The 21954-nt window shown below is 60.8% G+C and overlaps 2 protein-coding genes across 3 annotated transcripts; one reads left to right on the top strand and one right to left on the bottom strand.

The window, feature by feature from the left end:
* Nucleotides 1-4984: 4984 nt before the first annotated feature.
* RNF215 (ring finger protein 215) lies at nucleotides 4985-9911 on the top strand. Its single transcript, XM_070399585.1, is given in 10 exon segments — nucleotides 4985-5115; nucleotides 5117-5362; nucleotides 5603-5746; nucleotides 6208-6279; nucleotides 6356-6441; nucleotides 6880-7036; nucleotides 9069-9188; nucleotides 9262-9405; nucleotides 9614-9716; nucleotides 9804-9911. Coding segments are annotated over 10 exon segments (1137 nt in total). The 5' UTR covers nucleotides 4985-5073; the 3' UTR covers nucleotides 9827-9911.
* Nucleotides 9912-10997: 1086 nt separating this feature from the next.
* CCDC157 (coiled-coil domain containing 157) lies at nucleotides 10998-21935 on the bottom strand. 2 transcript variants are annotated; one of them, XM_070399582.1, is made up of 11 exons: nucleotides 21831-21935; nucleotides 18656-18914; nucleotides 17283-17454; nucleotides 15907-16552; nucleotides 15098-15175; nucleotides 14580-14770; nucleotides 13306-13482; nucleotides 12996-13164; nucleotides 11965-12104; nucleotides 11503-11591; nucleotides 10998-11410 (listed from the first exon to the last, which is right to left on the bottom strand). In XM_070399582.1, the coding sequence occupies exons 1-11, from the start codon at nucleotides 21874-21876 to the stop codon at nucleotides 11161-11163; spliced, it is 2217 nt and encodes a 738-aa protein (XP_070255683.1). In that variant the 5' UTR covers nucleotides 21877-21935; the 3' UTR covers nucleotides 10998-11160. The 2 variants fall into 2 exon arrangements, with proteins under 2 accessions (XP_070255683.1, XP_070255684.1); XM_070399583.1 differs by lacking the exons at nucleotides 10998-11410; nucleotides 11503-11591; nucleotides 11965-12104 and adding an exon at nucleotides 12324-12611.
* Nucleotides 21936-21954: the final 19 nt, after the last annotated feature.

Here is a 21954-nt window from a genome sequence, read left to right as displayed (position 1 = left end):
TGGGGCTCATGCCCACAGTGAAGGGATGTCAGCAACCCACAAGGTTCTGTAATATAGCCCCTAGCCTAGCCCAGCCCAGCCCTCTCCTGTTGTCACGGGGCCTGAAGTCCCCACGGCGGGTACATTGCTGTGAGCTAGGCATGGCCTCCCTCACGTCTCTGTACAAAGAGCAGAAACCAACGCTACGGGCCCCAATGTGGCCCCTTCCCTGAGGACTAGCCTGCCACCTGGTGGCCACTTAACTGCATGGGCCCCTGGCAGCTCAGGAGGCCAAGGTTCAAGCTCAGGGCCGGCCGCAGGCACCTGCTCTCCAGTTCCCTGCCCTCCTCCTCCTGCCTGCACCACCGTCCGAGGGCTCACGGATGCCTTCTCTGTTCAGCACAGCCGGGTACCACTCTGGAGAGCCCATCTCATGCCCAGGGAGCCCACGGCCCCCTCACACCCCCTGTTCCTGGCATTGAGTCTAAAACATTTCATCGCCCCTACCCTGTTCCCATTTGGGGCAACACCCCCCCACGCCTCGCGCTTTCATTAACAGTTTCATTTCTTTCTGGGTCCTCCTACGGGAGAGAGGGGGGCAGTGGGGACCTCCAAACAGCTCACGGCCTGGCCCAGAGCCTGGACTCCAAGATAGGAGCCACAGCATGTCTATGGGAAGGCCCCCCCCCCTAAATCCTAGAGTCTCCCACTTCACAGATGGGCACAGGCCAGGCAAAGGGAGCTGGCTGGCCCCCTGCCCCCTGCCCCCTGCCAGCTCCCCGCCCAGCCTCAGAAGCGAAGCAAGCTGGAACCCACCTGCAGTCCTGGCTCCTCTGGCTGAGCATCCTGTCTGTCCGTCTGGGAACCTGGGGGCCTGGGGGTCAGCACCAGGCCCGGGGGCCCCCCTCTTCTCCAGCTGGGATCCCTTCCTTCCCCCTGGGGTCCTCCAGGCTCCCCGGCCTCAGGTGCCCTGCTCCCAAGCAGGACCTTGCCCGGCACTCATCTCCCTGCAGCCAAGCTCTGGTGCCTTGCTGCCCTGTTCCCGAGCTTACACTCCCTCCAGCAGCGACTTCTGGCTCCTCCGCCAACCTCCACCCCACCCCACCCCACCTCACCCCACCTCAACCCCAAGCAGAAGGCCGGGCTGGGCTACACCCCCCCACGTGGAGACTACATTCTCAAGAACGTGTCTCTTCCAGGCTGACCACAGGGTCAGAGCTCTGGTTACTCACCAACTTCACAAGGGCTCCCAGCTGCCGCTGATGGGGGCTAGGATGTGTATGTTTGTGGGGAAACAGAAGCACATTCTAGGTCCGCGGGAACAGAGGTTGGCAAGGATCCTCGTCTGGTTGTTGTGTGTGTGTGTGTGTGTGTGTGTGGACCCCCTGCCTGGGTGGGGGGGTGGGAGGAAGGGGACAAGTAGTGAGCGTAGGCAGCTGGGGAAGCCACAGACTGGCTAATTACAGCGTGTGTCCTGGCAGCCTTGACCTCCGGGCTGACAGATGGGCTGGGACATTCACAGAGTCGGAGAAGCAAGACTCTCCATGGACACCAAGGGGCCTCCAACGCCTGAGGAGTGATTTCTTAACGAATGTGAGGACCTCACACAAAGAATAGAGGATCACATAGGGCCCCAGCCGGCTTGGCTCGGTGGATAGAGCGTCAGCCTGCAGACTGGAGGGTCCCAAGTTCGATTCCAGTCAAGGGCACATGCCCAGGTTGCCAGCTCGGTCCCCGGTGTGGGGCGTGCAGGAGGCAGCTGCTCCATGAGTCTCTCTCATCATTGATGTTTATTTTTTATTTTTTAATTAAATCTTTATTGTTCAGATTATTACAGTTGTTCCTTTTTTTTTTTACCCCCATAGCTCCCCTCCACCCAGTTCCCACCCCACTCTCATTGATGCTTCTAGCTCTCTCTCCCTTCCTCTCTGAAATAAATTAAAAAATATATTTTTTGCCGAAACCGGTTTGGCTCAGTGGATAGAGCGTCGGCCTGCGGACTGAAAGGTCCCAGGTTCGATTCCGGTCAAGGGCACCTGGGTTGCGGGCACATCCCCAGTAGGGGGTGTGCAGGAAGCAGCTGATTGATGTTTCTCTCTCATCGATGTTTCTAACTCTCTATCTCTCTCCCTTCCTCTCTGTAAAAAATCAATAAAATATATTTAAAAAATATATATATATATATTTTAAAAAAGGTCATTAGAATTTTGATAGGAATTGTATTGAATCTGTACGTTGCTTGGGTAGTACTGCCGTTTTCACAAAACTAAATCTATCAGTTCATTAAGAGGGATGTCTTTCCACTTATTTGGGTCTTCTTTCATTTATTTCAGCAACGTTCTGTAGTTTTCAGTGCACAAGTCTTTCACCTCCTTGTTTCAATCTCTTCCCAGGTATTTAATTTTTTGGGATATTACTGTAAATGGAATTGCTGTCTGAATTTCCTTTTGGATTGTTTATTGCTGGTGTATACGACACAGCGGATTTTTGTGCGTTAGTCTTATAAGTCCTGGTGGTTTTGAGCTTACAGAGCGTGTCTTATTTTGAAACTTGCTATTTTTTTTGTGCTCAATATCCATGGTGAGAAAGACAAATACCGTATGATTTCCACTTACATGTGGAATCCAAGAAAACAAAATAAATGAACAAACAAAACCGAAATAAACTCAGAGATACAGAGAGCAAATTGATGTTTTCCAGATGGGAGGGAGGTGGGGGGGATGGGCGGAAAAGTTGAAAGATGAAGAAGTACAAATTGCCGGTTATAAAAATAGTCACGCGCCCTGGCCGGGTGACTCAGTTGATTAGAGCATCGTCCCATGCGCCAAAAGGTTGCGGGTTTTGACTGACAGTTTTTTATTTTATTGTTAACGAACTTTTTCAACCTTTTCCTTTACAATCTGCTTTTCTGGATTAAGAAATCTCTCCTGACCTTAAAGGAATCAAGATATTCTCCTGTGTTTCTTTCTAAAAATGTTTAAAGTATGACGTTTCCTATTTAGGTCTCCAATCCACGTGAACCTGATATCTTGTGTGTGAAATGCAGCAGGGGTCCAATGTTATGTCTTCTCTTATGGTTAACCCATTTTCTTGGCACAATTTATCCAAGAGTCCATCATACTTCCTTCTCTCCTTCCTCCCAATGTGTTGCTGCCTCTGACACATCCATGTTTATGCGTGTGAGTCTGGTTCTGGTTTCTGTTTGATGCCCCATTTGTCTGTCTATTTTATTTTTTTAAATCACCATACACCAATATAGTGATTCAGTCAAGTATTTTCTTTTTTTTTAAAAATATATATATACTTATATATATATATATATATATATATTTTAAATATGTTTTATTGATTTTTCACAGAGAGGAAGGGAGAGAGATAGAGAGTTAGAAACATCGATCAGCTGCCTCCTGCACATCTCCCACTGGGGATGTGCCCGCAACCCAGGTACATGCCCCTGACCGGAATCGAACCTGGGACCCTTCAGTCCGCAGGCCGACGCTCTATCCACTGAGCCAAACCGGTTTCGGCTGTCTGTCTATTTTTTTTTTAAAAAATATTTTTTAATTGATTTCAGATAGGAAGAGAGAGCAAGAGGGAGATAGAAACATCAATGATGGGAGAGAATCATGGATCGGCTGCCTCCAGCACCCCCCACACTGGGGATCGAGCCCGCAACCCGGGCATGTGCCCCGACCGGGAATCAAACCCTGACCTCCTGGTTCACAGGTCGACGCTCAACCACTGAGCCATGCCTGCTGGAATCTGTCTTGAGGCTAATATCATAATATCAAACTGTCTTTTGTTGTTGTTAATCCTCACCCGAAGATATTTTTCCCATTGATGTTCAGGCAGAGCGGGAGGGGGTGGGAGAGAGAGAAACATCGATGTGAGAGACACATTGCTTGCCCCAGAGCTAGGAACCCAGCGTGCAACTGAGATACATGCCCTTGACAGAATTCAAACCCGGGACCCTTCAGTCCACGGGCCGACGCTCCAACCACTGAGCCAAACCAGCCAGGGCAATAATATCAGGCTGTCTTATTCTCTCCATCTTCTTCTTCTTCTGGAGCATCTTGAGGATTCAGCATCGGTGGTTATACCGGAGTTCACCTTCGCTCTTCCTGTACGTTTGATACTTTTCACAATGGACTGTTAGGGGAAAGAGGGCCCAGGCTCAGCTGGCCTTTGCCCTCTATCACCGTTCACTTTTTAAAAGGCTTTCAGGCTGCGCCGGCTCTCAGCAGCTGCAGCCCTTGGAGGAAAGGACGAGCCTTAGGATGGGCGGTGGGACGTTCACATTCAGCACAGGCATCAGAAGTCACTTGTCCGGGGAGAGACAGTGCTGGTCTCACGCCGTGTCCACTTCACAGCCCAGGAAAGCGACTTCCCTGAGGCCCCAGCCTCTCCACCCCACGGAGGCGCTTCGTCTGGTCAGCATCCCCAGCCCCTCTCTCCGCCGCCGCTCCAGGTCCCTGGCCTCAGTCTCCCCCGCCTGCCTCCCATGTCAGTCTCTGGTTCTCTGCCTCCCGGATTTGGTCTGGGGGAGAGATAGAGGCCCAGGGAAGAGAGGGCTACCATTTGACCACGGCCACACGGTGGGACCATCAGGCCACTCCAGCCTCCAGGCCCCTAGACATCCCTCCTTCCTACCCTTCTGCAGCCCTGATCAGTCTCTGCTACACCGCCCCCCACACACAACACACACAGGTCACCCCTTCCAACGATCTCTCTTGCTTTCCTCTGTCCTGTCTTGGCTTCTTGACAATCCAACAGGCTGTGAGCGCCGCCTCTCTGACTGCCCGCTTCTGCCCGGGTGACCTGGGCTCTGCTCTGCTCGTCTCCCGGGCCGCCTGCGCCAGAGTTCTCCGCGGCCACCAGGGGGCGCCCGAGCCGCCGAGAGTCCGCCCCGCTCCCTGCGCCCCGCCCCATTCCGTCCTCGGCCCCGCCCCCTTCCGACGCCCCGCCCCGTCCGGCCGCGGCCCCGCCCCCTCCCGGCGCTCGCCCCTCCCCGGCCGGCCAGGGCCTCGCTCGCTCTGCTGCCCCGGCGCCCAGGACCTCCGGTGCCCCGGTCTCAGCTGTTTGCTGGGCCCCACCATGGGCCCCGCCGCCCGCCCCGCGCTGAGGCCGCCGCCGCCACCCCCCTCCGCCGCCGCCGCCGTCGCCGCTGCTGCTGCTGCTGCCCCTGCTGCCGCTCTGGCTGGGCCTGGCCGGGCCGGGCGCCGCGGCCGACGGCGGTGAACCCGCGGCCCGGGCGGGGCGGGGAGGAGCCCGCGCCGTGCGGGTGGACGTGCGGCTGCCGCGGCAGGACGCCCTGGTCCTGGAGGGCGTCAGGATCGGCCCCGAGGCCGACCCGGCGCCCCCGCTGCGCGGCCGTCTGCTGCTGGTGAGCGCCGCCCAGCCACCTGGCCCGGCCCCGCGGCGCGGACCCCGCACCCAGATCCGGACCCCGCACCCACATCCCCAACAGCCCGGCGCCCCCTCCCCAGCCCGCCCAGGCCCCCAGCGTTCGGGCTTCTAAAACCTGAGATCCAAGCTGGTTCCCAAACCCTGGCCTTGCATCCTCCGTGTGTCTGACCCTCCTAATGTCCTCTCCTCCCTCTGCCCATGGCCCGTTGCCGCCCAGATGGACAACGTGGACGCTGAGAAGGAGGTGCCAGGGGGAGGCTGGATCGCAGTGGCCTACGTGGGCAAGGAGCAGGCGGCCCAGTTCCCGCAGGAGAGTCCGAGCGGTGGCCCGCGGGCCTATCCCAAGGCGCTGGTCCAGCAGGTGCAGGGGATGTATGTGGGGGAGGGGGTGGGAGGAAGGGGCGTCAAGGCACTTGCTAGATAGAGCCAGACTGCCAACTGGGACCCTAAGGAGCTTCCAGGAAACCCCTAGGCCTGGGTGGGGCCAGGGACCCCGGTTTGGACAATGGAGGCGGTGTGGTGTAGAAACAGGTGTTGGGGGGTGGGGGTAGTCAGAGAGTCAGGATGCTCCCCAGGCTCTGGGAATATCCAATGGGGAGTTCCCGCGGTGGGCGGAGGAGGGAGGGCACAGCATTGTCTGGGTCTCACAGAGCATCTGGAGGAAAGGCAGGAAGAATAAGGGTTTCTGCCCTTGACCTCAAGGAGGGTATAGCGGTCTGCCCAGAGGAAAGGGTGCCTCCCACGCTAGGGGCTGAGAGTAACTGGCGACAGGTGTGTGGGCAGGGCCGCTGGGCGTGGGCCAGCCTCGTCTCTGTCCTGCAGATGCGGAGGGCGCTCTTCCTGGGGGCCTCGGCCCTGCTCCTCCTCATCCTGAACCACAACGTGGTCCGAGAGGTAAGCCGGAGGAGGCTTCGGGGTGCACGGGATGGCGGGGGGACCAAGGCCTCTGACCTCCCTGTGCCCCCCACAGCTAGACATATCCCAGCTTCTGCTCAGGCCCGTGATCGTCCTCCATTATTCTTCCAACGTCACCAAACTGCTGGAGGCCCTGCTGCAGTGAGTCGGGGTTTGAGCTGCAAAGGGCAGGGCTGGGAGCCTGGGTGTTGAGGATGCCCGGCTTGGCCATGGGCTTGGGGCAGGGAGAGGGGGAAGGGGGGGTTGGGAACAGGCCCTTTCCTATTATCCTTACGGCTGAGCTAGAAGATGGGTGAGGAGACCTGAAGGAGGTGGTAGGGCTGCAGGGAGGCGGCCGCTCTGGGGGTAGAGGGCACTGGCTCTCGTAAGGAGGAAGCCTGGCACCTGATTGACAGGCTCCTCCCTCAGCTCGTGGGCCGCCCTCGTCTGGCTGGTATGAGAACTGGGAAAGGCCTGGGGGCCGAAGCAGAAGGGCTGCAGAATGATAACTGGGGGAGGAGGGGATGGGGGGAGAGCGGGATAGGGGGGTGGCTCACCTCCCCAGAGCCCTCCTGTCGAGCTCTTGGTTTCCCCTCCCAGGAGGACCCAGGCCACAGCTGAGATCACGAGTGGAGCGTCCCTGTCGGCCAACATCGAGTGGAAGCTGACCCTGTGGACCACCTGCGGCCTCTCCAAGGATGGCTACGGAGGATGGCAGGACCTGGTGTGCCTGGGAGGTAGCCGGGCCCAGGAGCAGGTGAGTGCGGGCGCGAGGAGGCCGGGTAGGACCACACCCAGGCCGTGTCTCCTGGAGGCCGGGCTGGGTCTGATTTTCTCTGGATTCCCCAGTGCTCAGCATCGAGAGGGTTCCGAGGGGTTCCGCCTGCAGGCCTTTCTCAGGTCCCTGTCTGCGCAGGGCAGGCCCCTGTCTCGTGGGATGCAGCCTCCAGCAGGTGTCTGAGGACGTGGGCCGTGCGAGGCAGCTTCTAGTCGGGCAGACGTAGGTTCAGGTCCCGGCTCTGAAATCTTAGCTGAGTGGCCGCGGGCTGCGTGCTTAACCTCTCTGGCCTCGCGCTCCTCGTTTGTGGCCTCCCTCAAACGAGGGACATGGAACCCAAGGAGAGGGAGGCCACAAACGAGGCCACGACACGGGGCCACGGGATCGGCAGGGCACTGTGTGTATGAAGTGCGTGGTGGGCGTGGAGCGAACGGGTTGCTGCTGCCACTGGGAATATCTTTATTGTTACCAGGGTTCGAGTCAAGAGTCACCAAGTAGCTTTTGAGATCCTAGGGCACTTGGGGCTCTATGCAAAGGGCTGTGGCGGGTACAAAAGGCTGTGAGGCCTGGGCTCGGCCCTCGAAGGGCTCAAAGACAAGCGGGGAGGGGACTCTGACCCAGAGGCAGCCGTGGCAGCCCAGACTAATCACGTTTGAGCAACGCGAAGAAGCGCACTTCTGCGGAGGAAGCAGGCCCTGATGCGGGGGATGGAAGGGCTTTCTGGAAGAGGAGGGAGCCCCCTGGGTCTCCCCTGGAGGGCAGCCTACACAGGTCTGGGCGGGGGAGGCAGGTATTGGGGGGAGGGGCTGTCAGTGAGAGGCCGGGAAGAAGTTTGGGCACAAAGGCCCCTTTCCCCCCATGATGGTCGTTGAACTTCAGCATTGGCTGGGGAAGAACGTGGTGGCAGAGAGCTTTTCAGTGACCGTGTTTATTATTAGTCATCACACACCCACAGGCCCTGTGAGACGGTGCCCGCGTGGGTGAGGTGTGCCCGCCTGGGGAGCAGGCTGGGTTTGGTGTGCGATGTCACCTCATTTCCTGAGCCCGCTGCTTAGTAGTCAGAGCCTGGCTGCCACACTGCATATGGTGGGAGTAGCAGGGCATGAAGATCCCCCCCTCCCCTCTCCGGGAACTCTGAGCTCCCCCACCCCAGGAGCTGCTCAGAGACTCAGTGAGGCGGGTCACACAGGGTTTCCTTCCTCTGTCCGCAGCAGCCAGGAAGCACACGTGCAGAGTAGGTGCGCGGGGAGCTGGGCAGGCGAGGCGAGGGGGGGCACCGGCCCCATCCTGGTCAGGCAGAGCTTCCAGAGCAAGGGGCGTCCAGAGACAGTGGCCCAGGGACGGGGCAAGGAGGATGGGGCTCCCCAGAGGGGAGCAGTGTGTGGAAGGCACAAGAGGAGGAGGCGGCGAGCTAGGGACAGAGCCGGGGGAGGGGCTGTGGAGTTGAGGGCCCAGAGGCAGGCCTAGGGGTTTGGGTTTCTCCTGGACGCAGGGACGGGCCTGGGGGAGGGTGTCCAGGAGGGGAGTGGGGTGACCGGGTCTGTGGCTGTGGTTGTGGCAGGAAACGGTGGGGGAGGCTGGAGCAGTAGAGGGGTGGGCTGGAGAGGAGGGACATGGAACCCAAGGAGAGGGAGGCCACAGCCCTGGGGACTGGCGCCCTGTCGAGGGGTGTGAACGCTCAGCCCGGACTGACGTGGGTGGTGATGGCGCCAGAAAGCAGAGCAGCAGTGCAGGTTGGGGGTGGGGTGGGGAGTCCTGGCCAGGCAGACACTTGCACGGGTTAGCTGCTCAGGAGGGGCCTGGGCTGGGGACAGTGAGGGTCCCTCGTGTGGGACGGAGCAGACAGCCGGGCAGACCCTGGGACGGAGGCTTCCGGAGAGGGAGCCAGGAGCCGGTGCTGAGGGACTGCACCAGCCTGATCCTTGGGTGGATTTACTGGGGGAAGAGGGCGCCGCCCCTCCCCCCCCCCCCCCCCCCCCCCCGTGTCCCTGACACCCTGCTCCCTCCCCAGAAGCCCCTGCAGCAGCTGTGGAACGCCATCCTGCTGGTGGCCATGCTCCTGTGCACAGGCCTCGTGGTGCAGGCCCAGCGGCAGGCGTCCCGGCACAGCCAGCAGGAGCCCGGAGGCCAGGTGGGAGCCAGCCCAGGGAGCCCCGGGCCCCCAGCCCTCGGCCTTGCCCAACGGTGCACGTCCTTCCCCCCAGGTGGACCTGCTCAAGCGCCGCGTGGTGCGCAGGCTGGCATCCCTCAAGACGCGGCGCTGCAGGCTGGGCAGGGCGGCGCAGGGCCCCCCGGAGCCGGGCGCGGAGACCTGCGCCGTGTGCTTGGACTATTTCTGCAACAAGCAGGTGAGGCCCCGGCAGAGGCCCGCCATCCGCTGACCCGTGACTCCCCCACTCCACCCGAGACCTGGGAACCACCCCCACCAGCACCGCGGAAAGCAGGATGGGGGTGGCAGGGCCTGGGGTTTCAGTTCCCCAGCCTGGGTGAGGACAGGGGCGGGCACCCCCGGGAGGCCCGCAGCTGTGGCCTGAGCCCTTCCTCCCCTCCCCTCAGTGGCTCCGGGTGCTGCCCTGTAAGCATGAGTTTCACCGGGACTGCGTGGACCCCTGGCTGATGCTCCAGCAGACCTGCCCACTGTGCAAGTTCAACGTCCTGGGTGAGCATCACGGGTGGGGCCCTTGGCCGGCTCCACCTGGCCCCCACCTGACGCTGCCCTCCCTGTTCTCTCCCCTCCTCCCTGCAGGAAACCGCTACTCAGAGGATTAGCTGCCCCAGCTGGCGCTCTGCACGGGGAGATGGGACCCCCGCCCCCACCTGCACTCTGGCCCTCGGCCTGGGCAGGACAGGAAACCCTGAGGGTGGGAGGAAAGATGGGGCCTTCCCTGCTGAGCAAGGCACCCCCCCACATCTACCGCCCCCAGGCCAAGGGAGCGGGGCCCAGACCTGCTGGGGAGTGAGGGAGAGAGGCCCCTTTGGGGCCTTTGTGTACAGTCCTGGGGTGTCGGCCTTCTTGCAGGCAGTCCCCGGGCCTGGGGAGAGGTGAGGGCGGTGGGAGCTCTGCCTGCCCGTCAGGACACCCCGGGGCCAAGGCTGCAGTGGCCACTTTTGTGCTTATTTATTGGGGGGTGGGTCGGGGAGCAGCTGTCTGGCCTCGGGGCACCCTGGCCAGACCATCTTTCAGGACACATCTTGGTCAAGGCTGGATGTGAAACCCAGGGGCCTCCTGCCCGCGGGCCTTGGGCACTGGGAGCCAAGGGCTCCCGGCTGTCCAGGGGGGCCCCTCCTGCCTGGGGAGACCAGAGACCGCAGAAACCGTCCAGTTCTGTGCTGCTCGGTGGGGCGACGGTCACTGCCCAGGACACTTGAAGCCCCGGATAAATGTGGTGCATCTTCCAGGGGCGTCCGTTTTTTAGAAGACTTGGGGTGGGGGAGGTGGTTTAATATTAAAATAAACAAGGATATATTTTAACGTAAGAAATAAAATGTGCGTGGATGTTTTAAGATTAAACAAGCAAACCTCGGGCTCCGCTGCCTAAGGGAGGAGGGTTGTCAGACAGCCCCATGAACACGCCTGACAATCCGGGAACTAGGGCTCGAATGGCTTTGACTCCGTGATGAAGTGTCCCCGAGAGGGAGCACATCCAAGCGGGCTTCACCCAACCACGGGAGGAATTCTCTGCTGCTGACTTGGAGGTGGAGGGCCACGCGGCAAGGAGGGCCGACGCCTCTGAGCTGTGCAGCCCCGTGAACAGCCGTCGGCTGCACAGCTGCAGGGGCAGCATTCTGCCAGGACCGGAGGAGCCTGCATGCTTCCCCGGAGCCGTCGGACGGAACACAGCCTGGCAGACACTTTGATCTCAGCTTCGAAGACCCTGAGCAGAGAACCCCGCCACCCCGGCCGGGCCCACGATGCACCAGGCCTCTGCTGGTGGTGATCTCCATGGCGGGGGCCTCGGTGGTCCCTGCCCAGGACGGGGAAGGAAGGCTCTGCCCCGGCTCAGACAGTGCTGTGAGCCCCAGGTCGCTGTGGGTAGATGGTGTGGCTTTATTACGTTGGGTGGGTTGCCAGCTACCCGTCCCTTAGCCCCACCCACTGCAGGCTACATGGGCGGCTCCTGGAACTGGTGTGCAGGGCTGGCCGGACCCCGGCTTGGTGACATTCTCCTCCTCAGCCTGGCCAAGACCTGGATGGGGTTCTGGGCACAGGTGGTCGAGTAGGTCACATCCTCCAGGGGGGACTTGCTGGATCGGCCACAGGACTGCGGAGATGGCGATGCCCGGCGCGGGCCCGGCAGGATCCTGCCCGCACTGGCTGCCCTGCTGCCAGGTGAGTGCCACCTGCCCAGCAGCCTGAGGAGGACCAGATGGCACGAGCCCCTGTGAACAAGAGGGCCCAGCCCCACCCTGCCCATCAGCCCCACCTCTGGCAAAGCCTTGCTCACCCTGAGGACACTCTCTGGGCCTGGACGGCGGGTGCTGCTCCCTGGATTCCCTGGCTGGAACGGGCCCAGAGCTGGTCCTGCGGGATTAGCTGCAAAGAGAGCCAAGCTCGGAAAGACCAGGCCCCCTCCCCTGCTCAGAGGGTGGCACAGCCAGAGAGGGCGAGGGAGGGCCCGGGCCTGTGCCCATGGTGGTTTCCTCTGAGGGGCAGGGCTTGGGAAGCCTCCAGAGCCGGCTCGGCGGCAGGAAGGGTGGGAAGGTTTGCTTTCTGATTAGGCTCCTGGCTGCACTGGGAATAAGAGTATGAAGGGCCGGCAGGGAGGACTTGGAGCTAGAGGCCCTGTGACAGCCTCCCATTTTCACACACACAGGATGTTCCCAGCAGGAGCCTAAAGCCGCCTGCGTCAGGGGGCTCTCAACAGGTTCCCAGGGTGGGCTCGCGGGTGAGGGCCCAGGCTGCCCACCTTGAGGCCTCCCTGCTGGGCCACCTCCTGAATCTTGGACAGCATGGCCTGGAGCCGCCCATTCTCCTCCTGCAGGACCCGGATGCGGATGTCGTTGGCCTGCACCTGCCTCTCCATGTCGTCCATGACATTGCCGGAGCCTGTGGGACAGGTTACCTAGGACCTCCCTCGCCAGGACAGGGCCTCGGAGGGCAGGCGTGGGCGGTGGCCCGCAGGCACAGGGGAGCCGGGCAGGGTCGTGCACGGGCCTCCCATCATCCTCTCCTGAAGCCTGGCCTCCCTCCCCACCCCCACCTGCTAGGAGACTACATTATAGAAGCTGAGAGCTGGGTGCAGACCTAGCAAATAGACAAGCCCGTTTCTGGAAGGCCAGAGAGACAACGAATTGCCCAAGGCCATGCGGCCGCTCTTGGGCATGAGCCAGGGATTCGCAAGGATGCGCTTCCCCATCGCTTGGGGAGTCATGCTTCCTTGGGGCTGAAATTTCCGGGGCAAGCCCCTGCCCTCTTTGGTCCTGGGTTTGTAAAGCGGCTGTTCCCGGCCTGCCAGGGCAGTGGAGAGGGCAACAGAGGGTCTGGCGTGTAGGTCAGCGCTCAGGATGACGACTTATCGTGGCCAGTTAGACTGCATGGATCTTCCTGGCGGCTCTGTGAATGGATTCACCCCTGGAGCTTAGAGGGAGGGGCTGGAGGGGCTGGACCAGGACCCAGGTCCTCTGCTGAAACGGGTCCCTAGCACCCCTGGGCCATGGGGTCCGGGACCCTGGACAGTTGGGGCTGTGCCCCTGATGCAGGCCGCATGGTGTGGTTTGGGAGATGTTTGGACAGGGGCCCAGGGAAGTCGAGCGAGGACTGGCATCTGACATGTGGGGATGAGCAGTCTACACGGGCAGCCAGAACAGTGTGACCCTGGGCAGTTACCTCACCTCTGGGCTTCCCTGTCCCTGTCCACACAAGCTGGGGAGTTGCAGACCCCCGTGTCCCGCTGCCCTGGGTCCCAGCGTGCCCCGTGCACCATCCCTGGGCCCTTACTTTGGATCTGGGTCTCGACAGGCCTGTGCAGGTCTGGGAAGGCCACCAGCAGCCGCTCCCGCTCCCGCAGCGCCTCGAGCTCCCGTTCCAGCCCCGAGATGGTCAGCTGCAGATCTGTCGCCGCCTGCTCCAGGCCTTGCTTCTCCCCGTTCAGGCTCTGCAGCAGCTCCTGGGACAGAGGGAGGCTCAGGCCTGGCCCGAGGAACACTTCCTGGCTCCCTTGGGGACACCCACCCCTTCTACTCCCTAGACACGGGACAGGCCTGCAGGCACCCAGCTACCTGGGGGCTCCTCCCCCTCCCGCCCCCACCTGCTGGGCCTGGAGCTGGCACTGGCCCTGCTCCCTCTCGCTCTGCACGCTCCGCAGCTGCTCCTCCATGTGGGCCCGCTGGGCCTCGGCCTCATCCAGGCTGCCCCGCAGCTCCTCGCGCTCCTGGTCCAGGCTGTCCAGCTGCTGCAGCAGGGCTCGCTGCTTGGCCTGCAGGGACTGAGCCGGGTGGGCAGGCAGGGAGGCCGTGAGGCCCATGGGGCTCGGCTGAGCCACGTGGGACTAAGGAGGCTACAGTGTCCATGACCTCTGCCCCCAGCCCTCCCTTTTGAACTGAGTCAGTGTGTGTGTGTGTATGGGGGGGAGCCGCGCCTGTGCACACGTGTGCACACGTGTGGAAGGCAAGGGGCAGAGGGAAGAGGGCAGGGGTGACACACATCCCAGCCTGGTGAGACCCTGCCCCGCCAGAAAGCAGTTGGCTGACTATCACCCTCCCCCCAGGAATTTTAGGAAATGTTTTCTTCTTTTCCTTAGATCTTCAGCCCATGTCACTTGGAACCCACATTTCCTGACACCCGCTGAGTGCAAAGCAAAAAGAACCAGCCCCGGTCCCTTCTGAGTCCTGGGTTGAGCGATGGCTAACTGTGTAGCCTTGGTCAATTTCCTTCATCTCACCGAGTCTCAGTTTCTTCCCCCATAAAAGGGGGGTGATGAGCACCTGCCACCCACTGTCGTGGGAGGAGGAAGGACGAGGGGGCTGCAGAGGCTGGGCCCAGCACCTGGCTCACAGAAGCCACCTGATGCGTGGCGACGGTGACTGTTCTTGCAGGGCACTGAGAAAAGCACCCCAGTGAGGACTCCTGCAAGACCCCATTGCCCAGGGCACAACTGTATCCTGTGCTCCGGTTCATCCTCTGTCCTCCCTATCCTTCCTGTTGCAGATGAAATAACCACCAGCAATTGGAGTACAGTGCAAAGGCCACCTCCTTCCAGAAGCCATCCTGGACTACCACAGATGTGACTATCCGTCCCTGGATCCCTGCAGCACGTTTCCTGCCCCTCAGCCACCTGGCAGGAGAGCTGTGGTGGCACAACCACTTGGCTCATTTGGCCGTATCTGCCCTGGGTCACCTTTCCCCCAGTGCCTGGCTCAAGGGAGGCTCAGACCCTCCATAGAGGTGAGTCAAACCAAAACCTGGCTATATGTCGGGGAGCAGGTACCTTACACAGCTAGACCCCCACCTCCACCAGTGGAGCCCTCTCCCTGAAACCTACATCGCAGGCACCCAGGGCGCTGGCGAAGCCCCCGGCCTCACCTCCTGGTGGCGGACCATGCTGTCGACGCGGGCCTTCTCCTTGTCCAGCTCTGTGCTGGCCCAGCGGATCTGCTGGCTGGCCCCGTCCAGCCTCCCGGCCAGCAGCTGCACCTGCTCCTCCAGCTGCTGCACCTGCCTCTCGGCCTCCAGCCTGCGCTCGGCCTCCTCCTGCAGCTGCTGGGCCTTGGCCTCTGCAGGATGGAGCGGGCGCAGGAAAGGACAGGGCAGGCGAGTCCTGGGTGCGAGTCCCAGCCCTGCCTCAGACCCAGGATAGGACCGGGGGTGAATGGGGTCTGTATCATTGGCCACAACATGGTGCTTGAACCCCACCTGAGGTGGGTTCTGAAAACAGAAGTGGCACCCCAGTCTGGGTCTCTACCCGGCAGTGTGGTCGCTCAGGCCCGCCTGCCTCTGCTGTTCCCTTCACCTTGGCCCTAGGAGCCCAGGGGACAGAGATGGAGGGCGCGCATGCTGCACCACCGAGCACGGGGCACGGGGCACACGTCAGGGCTCCTCACCCATGGCCTGTGTGGACTCCTGCTGCTGCTTCAGCTCCCCCTCCAGGGCGGCCACCTTCCTCTTGAGCTCACTTGTTTCTGTGCAGCCAAGAGAGTCCCCTCAGAGGTCCGTTCAGATGCTGGCTGGTGGCCGGCATGCCCAGTGCCCCCTAGAGAGTGGTGGCAGCCATCGCCCTGCGGAGGCGCCTCCTGGGCTGGAGGGTGAGCTCCGGGAGGTCGGGAAGCCTGGTCCCCGTCCGCCCTGCTTCCCGCTGGCTGGCTGCCCCATCTCTACCTCCCTGGGCCTGTGTCCTCCACGGGGGCAACGCGGGGCTCAGAGAGACCGGGGACTTGCCCACCGCCCTCCGGCCTCCCGTTGGCGGGCTCTGGCCGACTTCCAGCGGCCGCATCTCTTTGCCTAATGGCTTTTGCCAAAGCCAGAGGCCACCCTGCTGGCTAGAGGTGCCAGGGGGCAAACTCCCCAGGAGTCACCTTCGGGGACCAGCAGGAGCGGTGGGTGAATGCCCCGCTCCCTCGCCCCTCGGAGCGGACAGCTCTGGGATACGTGCTCTGCCCTGGCTCCAGTGTTCCCAGCGGGCTTATGCTCCAGCTGCCTGGGTGGAACCGGCCTGATGACTGTACTTTTTTGGCTGCCTTCCTGCCCTGCTGAGGGCTCACTCCCCAGCCAGGGTTCCTTCCACCCCAACTACTTGTCCAGCAGCCCCGATGCAGGGTCTGCTACGGGAAGAGCCCACGCTAAGGCGCAGCAGAGCCGCAGGGAGGGCTCCCCGGAGGAAGTGGCACGAGGGCCCGGCCTCTGGGGCACAGACCTGCGAGCAGTTGCTGCTTGTCCTGCTCCCACTGGGCCAGCTGCTGCTGGGCCTCGTTCGCCTGCCACCGCCGCTGCCTCTGCTCCTGCTGCAGCGCCTGCTCCAGCTGGCCCACCTGCTCCCGCAGCCCGCCCTTCTGCTCCTCGGCCTCCTCCAGCTGGGCCCGGAGAGGCCCCACCAGCTGCGTGAGGGCGCCCACATGCTTGCTGAGCCGGGCCAGGTCTCTGCTCTGTTCTGCCGCCCAGTGGCCCACAGTGGCAGCCGGCAGTGGCTTGAGCCCCATGGTGTCCTGCACCAGCTGCTGAAAGTGGCCTAAGGACGAGGGCAGGTTCTGGCTCTGACACAGGCCGATGAGCGCCCTGCCCACCTCCCGCAGGCTGCCCTGCACGCTGGCGCACGCGTCGCAGGGCACCAGGGCGGTCTCCACCGTCTGCGAGGGGACGCTCCGGGTGCTCTCCGTGGTCCTGGCGGGAGAGTGCAGGGAGACGCGCACGGAGAGGCTGCCGGGTTCTTTGCAGGTCTGGGGCAGGCCTGGAATTGGGGAGGGGGGCTTGATGAACTTGGCGGTCACAAACTCGGGGCTCCTGGTGGGCTCGCCCTTGGCTGTGGGCTTGCAGATGGGGGTCTCCCCTTGGGCTGCCCTTTTCTGTGTTCAGGAAAAGAAAGGGAAAGCAGGTAAGGGGGGGGGGGGGACAGGCCTGGGAGGGGACCGCTTCCCTGGGGGTTTCTGTGATAGCGTCGCCTGAGGCTCAAACCCTCAGATGTTGCTGAACACCCACGTGAACGAAAGCACCTTCTTCTGTCTTCCCGCTGCCGCGAGTCACTAAGCCCAGGCCGCCTCCTTGCTGCTCCCCGACCCCCGGCTCATGACACTGGGAGAGGGACAGTGACAGGCACAGGGCCAGGTGCTGGGCTCTTTCCTAGTGGACGTGACTGCTCTCGTGCCACCTCAGCCCCTCGGTTTCGTTCCTCTCCCATCGGGGCGACAGTGGTCCTTCCCCCTGGGTGGTTGTGAGGATGACGGGATAACCCATCACAAACGGTGCCCATACGAACACTGTCACCCAACAATGCCCTGAGAGGTGGGGACCGCCGTTGCTCCCATTGTACAGGTGAACACACTGAGGTTCAGCGGAGGCAGCGTTTTTCCAAAGTCCCGCAGGGTCAAGAGCAGAGCCCAGTAGCCCAGACGTATCCCCTAGGCCTGTGCGGTAACACAAGGTCTTGACTAGGCGGCTCTGGAGTTGACACCCTCCCTCAGCAGGGTGGAGCCAGGAGTGGGCACGGGGCACGTGCGGTGTGCCAGGCCAGGAAGCTGGGGCAGGTGGGCTGGTGTGAGGGTGACCACGGTTGGGGAATGGGGGTAGCTGACCCACCTGGGGGAGCATCTGCTGGTAGAGCATGCCCAGCTTCAGCAGGCTGTTCCAGAAGCGCCGTACCGTGAGCCCCACGGACATGCAGGGCCCCACAGCCCTGGCAGGGGGCACTGTCTGCTCCGAACTGAGGGTCTCCAAGTAGCTGGCACAGCTCTGAAGCAGCAGCAGGAGCCTGTGGGCAGGGACAGCAGGGTCAACGGGGGCAGCGCCCAGTGCCAGTGCGCCCTCCTGCCATCCAGTCGGCAGCCTCTGGCTCTGGGGAACTGGCCCAGGCATCAGGGCCTGGCGCGTCTCAGAACATGCTCTGCCAGGGAGCCAGGGAGGCTCTGGCTAACTCAGCAGGAGGTGGGCAGAGGGAGGAGGAACGGGGTGGGAAGACATGTCTGTCCGCAGCAGCGTCACAGCGGGGGACGCATACACAGGAGCTGGATGGACGAGGGGAGCTGAGCAGACCAGCGAGGAGTGGGCAGAGCAGTCCTGAAAGAGGGCACAGCGTGTGCACAGCCGCGGCAGAAGGAAGGGGTGCTCTGTGCTTACACATTCAGCCCCTCACGGGCTCCAGATGGTGCTTGGACACCAAGGGCTCCCCCAGGCCTCTGGGTGGTACCCGGGCTTCTTGGTCCCAGGCCTGCCATCCCCCAGCTGCTGGGGTCCCTGCTTGACGGGCCCCCGTGACTTCATTAGCGTGCAGGGTTCCGGAGCAGGGGGAACAGGAAGGGAAAGCTAAGGACCATGTTAATGTTAGTACAGTGGGGCCTTGACTTACGAGTGTCCCGACTAATGAGTTTTTTGAGATACCAGCTGTCTCTCAGCCGATTTTTTGCTTTGAGTTGACAGAGTAATTTGAGTTAACGAGCTCCTTAACGAGCTCGGTCTCTGAACGAATTAAACTCGTAAGTCAAGGCCCCACTGTAATAGCATCGAAGTGGCAGGTGTGTTTGTGTGTGGAGGAATCCACTGGCCTCCTCCCAGCAGGGCCAGGGTCTGGAAAAACACACCCATGTCTGGCCCCATGACACAGCCCACAAGTGGGAACAGCACAGCCCACAGATGCTGGGATAGAAACTCTGAGCGGCAGCTGTGGTGTCCCCGACGCACAGAAACCCCAAGGAGGCAGCTGGAAGCAGCCAGAGAGGCCGTGGTCAGAGCCGGGAGCACAGAGCCCAGCAGGGCAGCCAGCAACTCCCCGAGGGTGGGCGGGAGAGGACAGCACAGCCCACGGCACAGGTGGGACCACGTGAGGGCCCTGAGCTAACCTGGCCCCCAGCGGTACTCAGAGGTGATGGTTGCTACCAGGGGGATCCCATGGCTGCTACTGGCTTAAGGGGCGGGTATCAGCACCCCAGGAACACCAGGTTGGTCAGGGCCCTCACCTGTCAATGACCAGCTCCAAGAGCACGGCGTGAGACAGCTGTGTGAACTCCGGGTCCCCCGGCACGTGGTCATAGTGCTCTAGCAGGGCCACCATGTCCAGGTCACAGGCCACATGGTCCGGAAACTTCCAGGAGGGGAAGCGCACGGGTCCAGCTCGGGAAAAGACGTCTACGATGGTGCCCTGCAGGTCGGTGAGGTCCTTGCGCAGGCTGTCCATGCAGGCCTGGCTGCCCAGCAGGTGAGCCATCCTCAGGGCTCCTGGGATGGGCAGAGAGGAGCCCCATTAGCCAGAGCCATGTGGCTGCTGCTAGAGGAACCTTCCTCAAGCCTCTACCTGCCCAGAGGCTCCGGGCCCAGACCCTTGGAGGCCTTTACAGGTGTCTAACAAGTAAAGCGCTTGGTTCAGATAAGACACCAATAAAAGTTCCCCATCAACAGTAGTTATGACTATGGTGATTACATTGTTAGCGCAACAACAGCAAAGGCCATCCTTGTCTGGGGCAGCTGTCTGCCTGGAACATCTCCCCTCTGTCCCTGCGGCCCACACAGAACGCTGCCTGTCCATCTTCAGAGTCTGTGGACCTGTGATCTGGGTGAACTGTGTTCATGGCCCGCGACTCAGAAGGTGGGCAAGTGACACTGTTCTCGGCCCTCTCGTGGCTCCTCGAGTGCCCCCGGCAGGTGCTGTCAGAGCCAGCGCTCTGCTCAGAGCTGGGCAGCCCCATGGATGCTGAGCCCTGGCTCTTCCCCACCCTGTAAGGCGGGGGGGGGGGGGGGCTGTCTTTGTGGATTTCTCAGCAGCAGAAAGTCCGGACACTAGCTGGGAAACCTGTCTTCCTCCGACCTACCAGGTGCACCGGTTACTATTGAGGATTTTTTTCAATAGATGGAGTTACACATATGCTGATATATATGCGATTTGATCTGTATGTGATTTTGTTGTATTGACAACAAGCTTCAAAACTTGATATGTTAAATTTTCTGAAGGTGTTAACATCATAGATATTTTTACTCTTAAAAATGTCGAATTTCGTGACAAAAAAAGAGCATTGCCAGGCTTCGTCTGGAGCAACTCTGTGCAGAGGAAATAGGATGCAAGTCACAGATGAAATTTTCCATTTCTTACCGGCCGCATGAAAAAGAGTAAAGTGAGACAGGTGAATCAAATTTAACAATATATGTAACCCAGTATGCTCAAAATAGTATCACTCAAGCATGAAATATAAAATTAAGGGTTTTTTTGATGGTGTTGTGGGGTTTTTTTTGCATCAAGTCTCAAAATCCAATATCCATTTGACACTTAAAAGTACATATCCAATTGGACCAACCACTGTTTTCAAGTGCACCCCCACAGGGGCTGGCGACTACCGTCTTGGACAGGGTAGGTGTGGAGGGCCAGCTTCTGTGTGTTTATTCAGCACTCGATGGCTGAGGGCCTACTATGTGCTGGGCACGGGGTACAGGGAACCTCGTCTGAGAGGAACCACGATCTATGTCAAGAGGGGTCTCTGCCGGGGGCAAGTCCTGGGTGTATCAGCTGTGTCAGTCCCCCCCACAGGGCAAAGAGTATCCACCCCCCAACACTCACGTCCGCACACAAACACACACAGGCCCACGGGCCTCACACGTATGTTGCTTCGGTGATTGCCTCTCGTGAGATATTGCCGCTCATGGGATTGTATGTCCCCAAAGAACGAGGCAGAAACCAACAGAAAAAACACAGACACACATCCTGGTTCTCCTTCCCGAAAAGGGAGGACATAAAGCGAGCCAGCGATGCCACACTGGGAGGAGGCCCTGGAATTCGGGAGCTAGCCGAGATACCAACTCTTGTTAGATGTCGCTTCTGATAAGCAGCACAAATGTCAAAGAACAAGGAAAAACAGCTCCGTGTACCCGTGTCGATCACTAGCAACAAGGGAGACGTGCAGATAGGAGCGTGGTTTGAAAACCTCGGTAGGTATGTGTCGGGGGAAGGAGCATTCGACACAGGCTTTCCAATTTCTGGGTCAACGCTGCCCTGAGGCAGGAGGGTCAGCTCCCAGGTGGACGTCCGACCCCCAGACACCAGAGGGAACCTTCTCTCCACTCCCATTCCACATTCAGGCCCCTTCCCCCTCTGAGTCCTAGGACTCAGGTAAAGATCACGCCTGCCTCCCACCGAGATCCGAGGTCACCGCGGTAAAAACGCCCTTTCGAAACTCTCAAACCCCATCTCTGGAGGTTGTTAGTCTCTGACTCGGGATTGCTAATTGCCTGGATCCCTGGGGACAGCGAAGAACTGGAGTGACAACCAAGGAATAAGTAACTGCTCGAGGAGAGGACCGAGAGTGGCCTGGGTTGGGGTGCCCGCTCCACCCCATAAGTTGCTATAAGAAATAAGTGACATGATGCCGGTGATGTTTGGCACAGGGCCTGGCTCGTGGTCATGCTCAAGAAATCCCAGCTATGGTTATTATTCTACATGAATGACACCGACATGAACTAGTTATGGGGTGTGTGTAAGGGAAGACTCGGGAAGGCACCCCTTCCTATCACAGCCCCATTTCACAGATGAGGAAGCCAAAGTCCAGGCAAGCGCTCAGACCCTGTCCGCATTCGCATTCGGGGGTTGGGCAGGAGAGGGGACAGACGGGGAGGGGAGGATCGCAGGGATTCCTGGGAAGCAGGAGAGTGGCCTGCAGGGAGGCACCTGTGGGAGTGAGGGGTGGAGCCCCAAGAAGCAGCCCCATGGTGAGGGGCGGGGACAAAGGGGACATCTGTAATACTTTCAACAATAAAGACAAATGAAACATAAAATAAAAGCAGCAGCCCCTGCTTGAGATGGCCCCTGGGGCTTGCAGGCGGGACGATGGGAGGCAGGGGGTGGAACCTACACAAGGCAGGCCCGCGGGGAAAGGGTCCAGCGGTCCTTAGAGCCTGGGACTCGGGAAGGGGGTGTGGAGGAGGCGGGTCTGAAGCGAAAGAGGGGGCTGAGGGGGTAAGATGGGGGGCTTTGAGGAGAAAGAACCGAGGGGAGCGGCTCTCCAAAGTGAGAGGCCGATGGAAGGGAGCTGGGGACTAGGAAGGCGGGGTTGGAGGGAGCGAGGGACCGGCTTGGAGTAGAGGAGAGGGGGACGAGGGCCGTGGGGTGCGTGTGGGGGGGCGTCCGGCGGGTGATGTAGAACTTCTTACCGGTCTCTGGTGTCGCAGCCTCGGCCCCTGCGTCGGATCGGCTCATGGAACTGCCCCCGGCGCGCCCGCAGCTTCGGGGAACCCCAGCCAACTCTAACCCGGCGCCCCGACCGCTGCCATGGCA

Source organism: Myotis yumanensis, unplaced genomic scaffold (genome assembly GCF_028538775.1).
Source record: "Myotis yumanensis isolate MYYU_CA2020_CCGP unplaced genomic scaffold, mMyoYum1.0.hap1 SCAF_19, whole genome shotgun sequence".
NCBI lineage: Eukaryota > Metazoa > Chordata > Mammalia > Chiroptera > Vespertilionidae > Myotis > Myotis yumanensis.
This window is presented reverse-complemented; position numbering and strand designations above follow the sequence as displayed.

Bases quoted from the DNA above. Each gene is read 5' to 3' on its own strand.
- CCDC157 (XM_070399582.1), bottom strand. From the start codon at position 21,876: ATGAGCCGATCCGACGCAGGGGCCGAGGCTGCGACACCAGAGACCG. The intron at 15,176-15,906 runs GTCTGTGCCCCA...TTGGCTGCACAG, and splicing joins CAAGCAGCAACTGCTCGCAG to AAACAAGTGAGCTCAAGAGG. The intron at 11,592-11,964 runs GTGGGCAGCCTG...CTCTCTTTGCAG, and splicing joins CCCAGCAGGGAGGCCTCAAG to CTAATCCCGCAGGACCAGCT.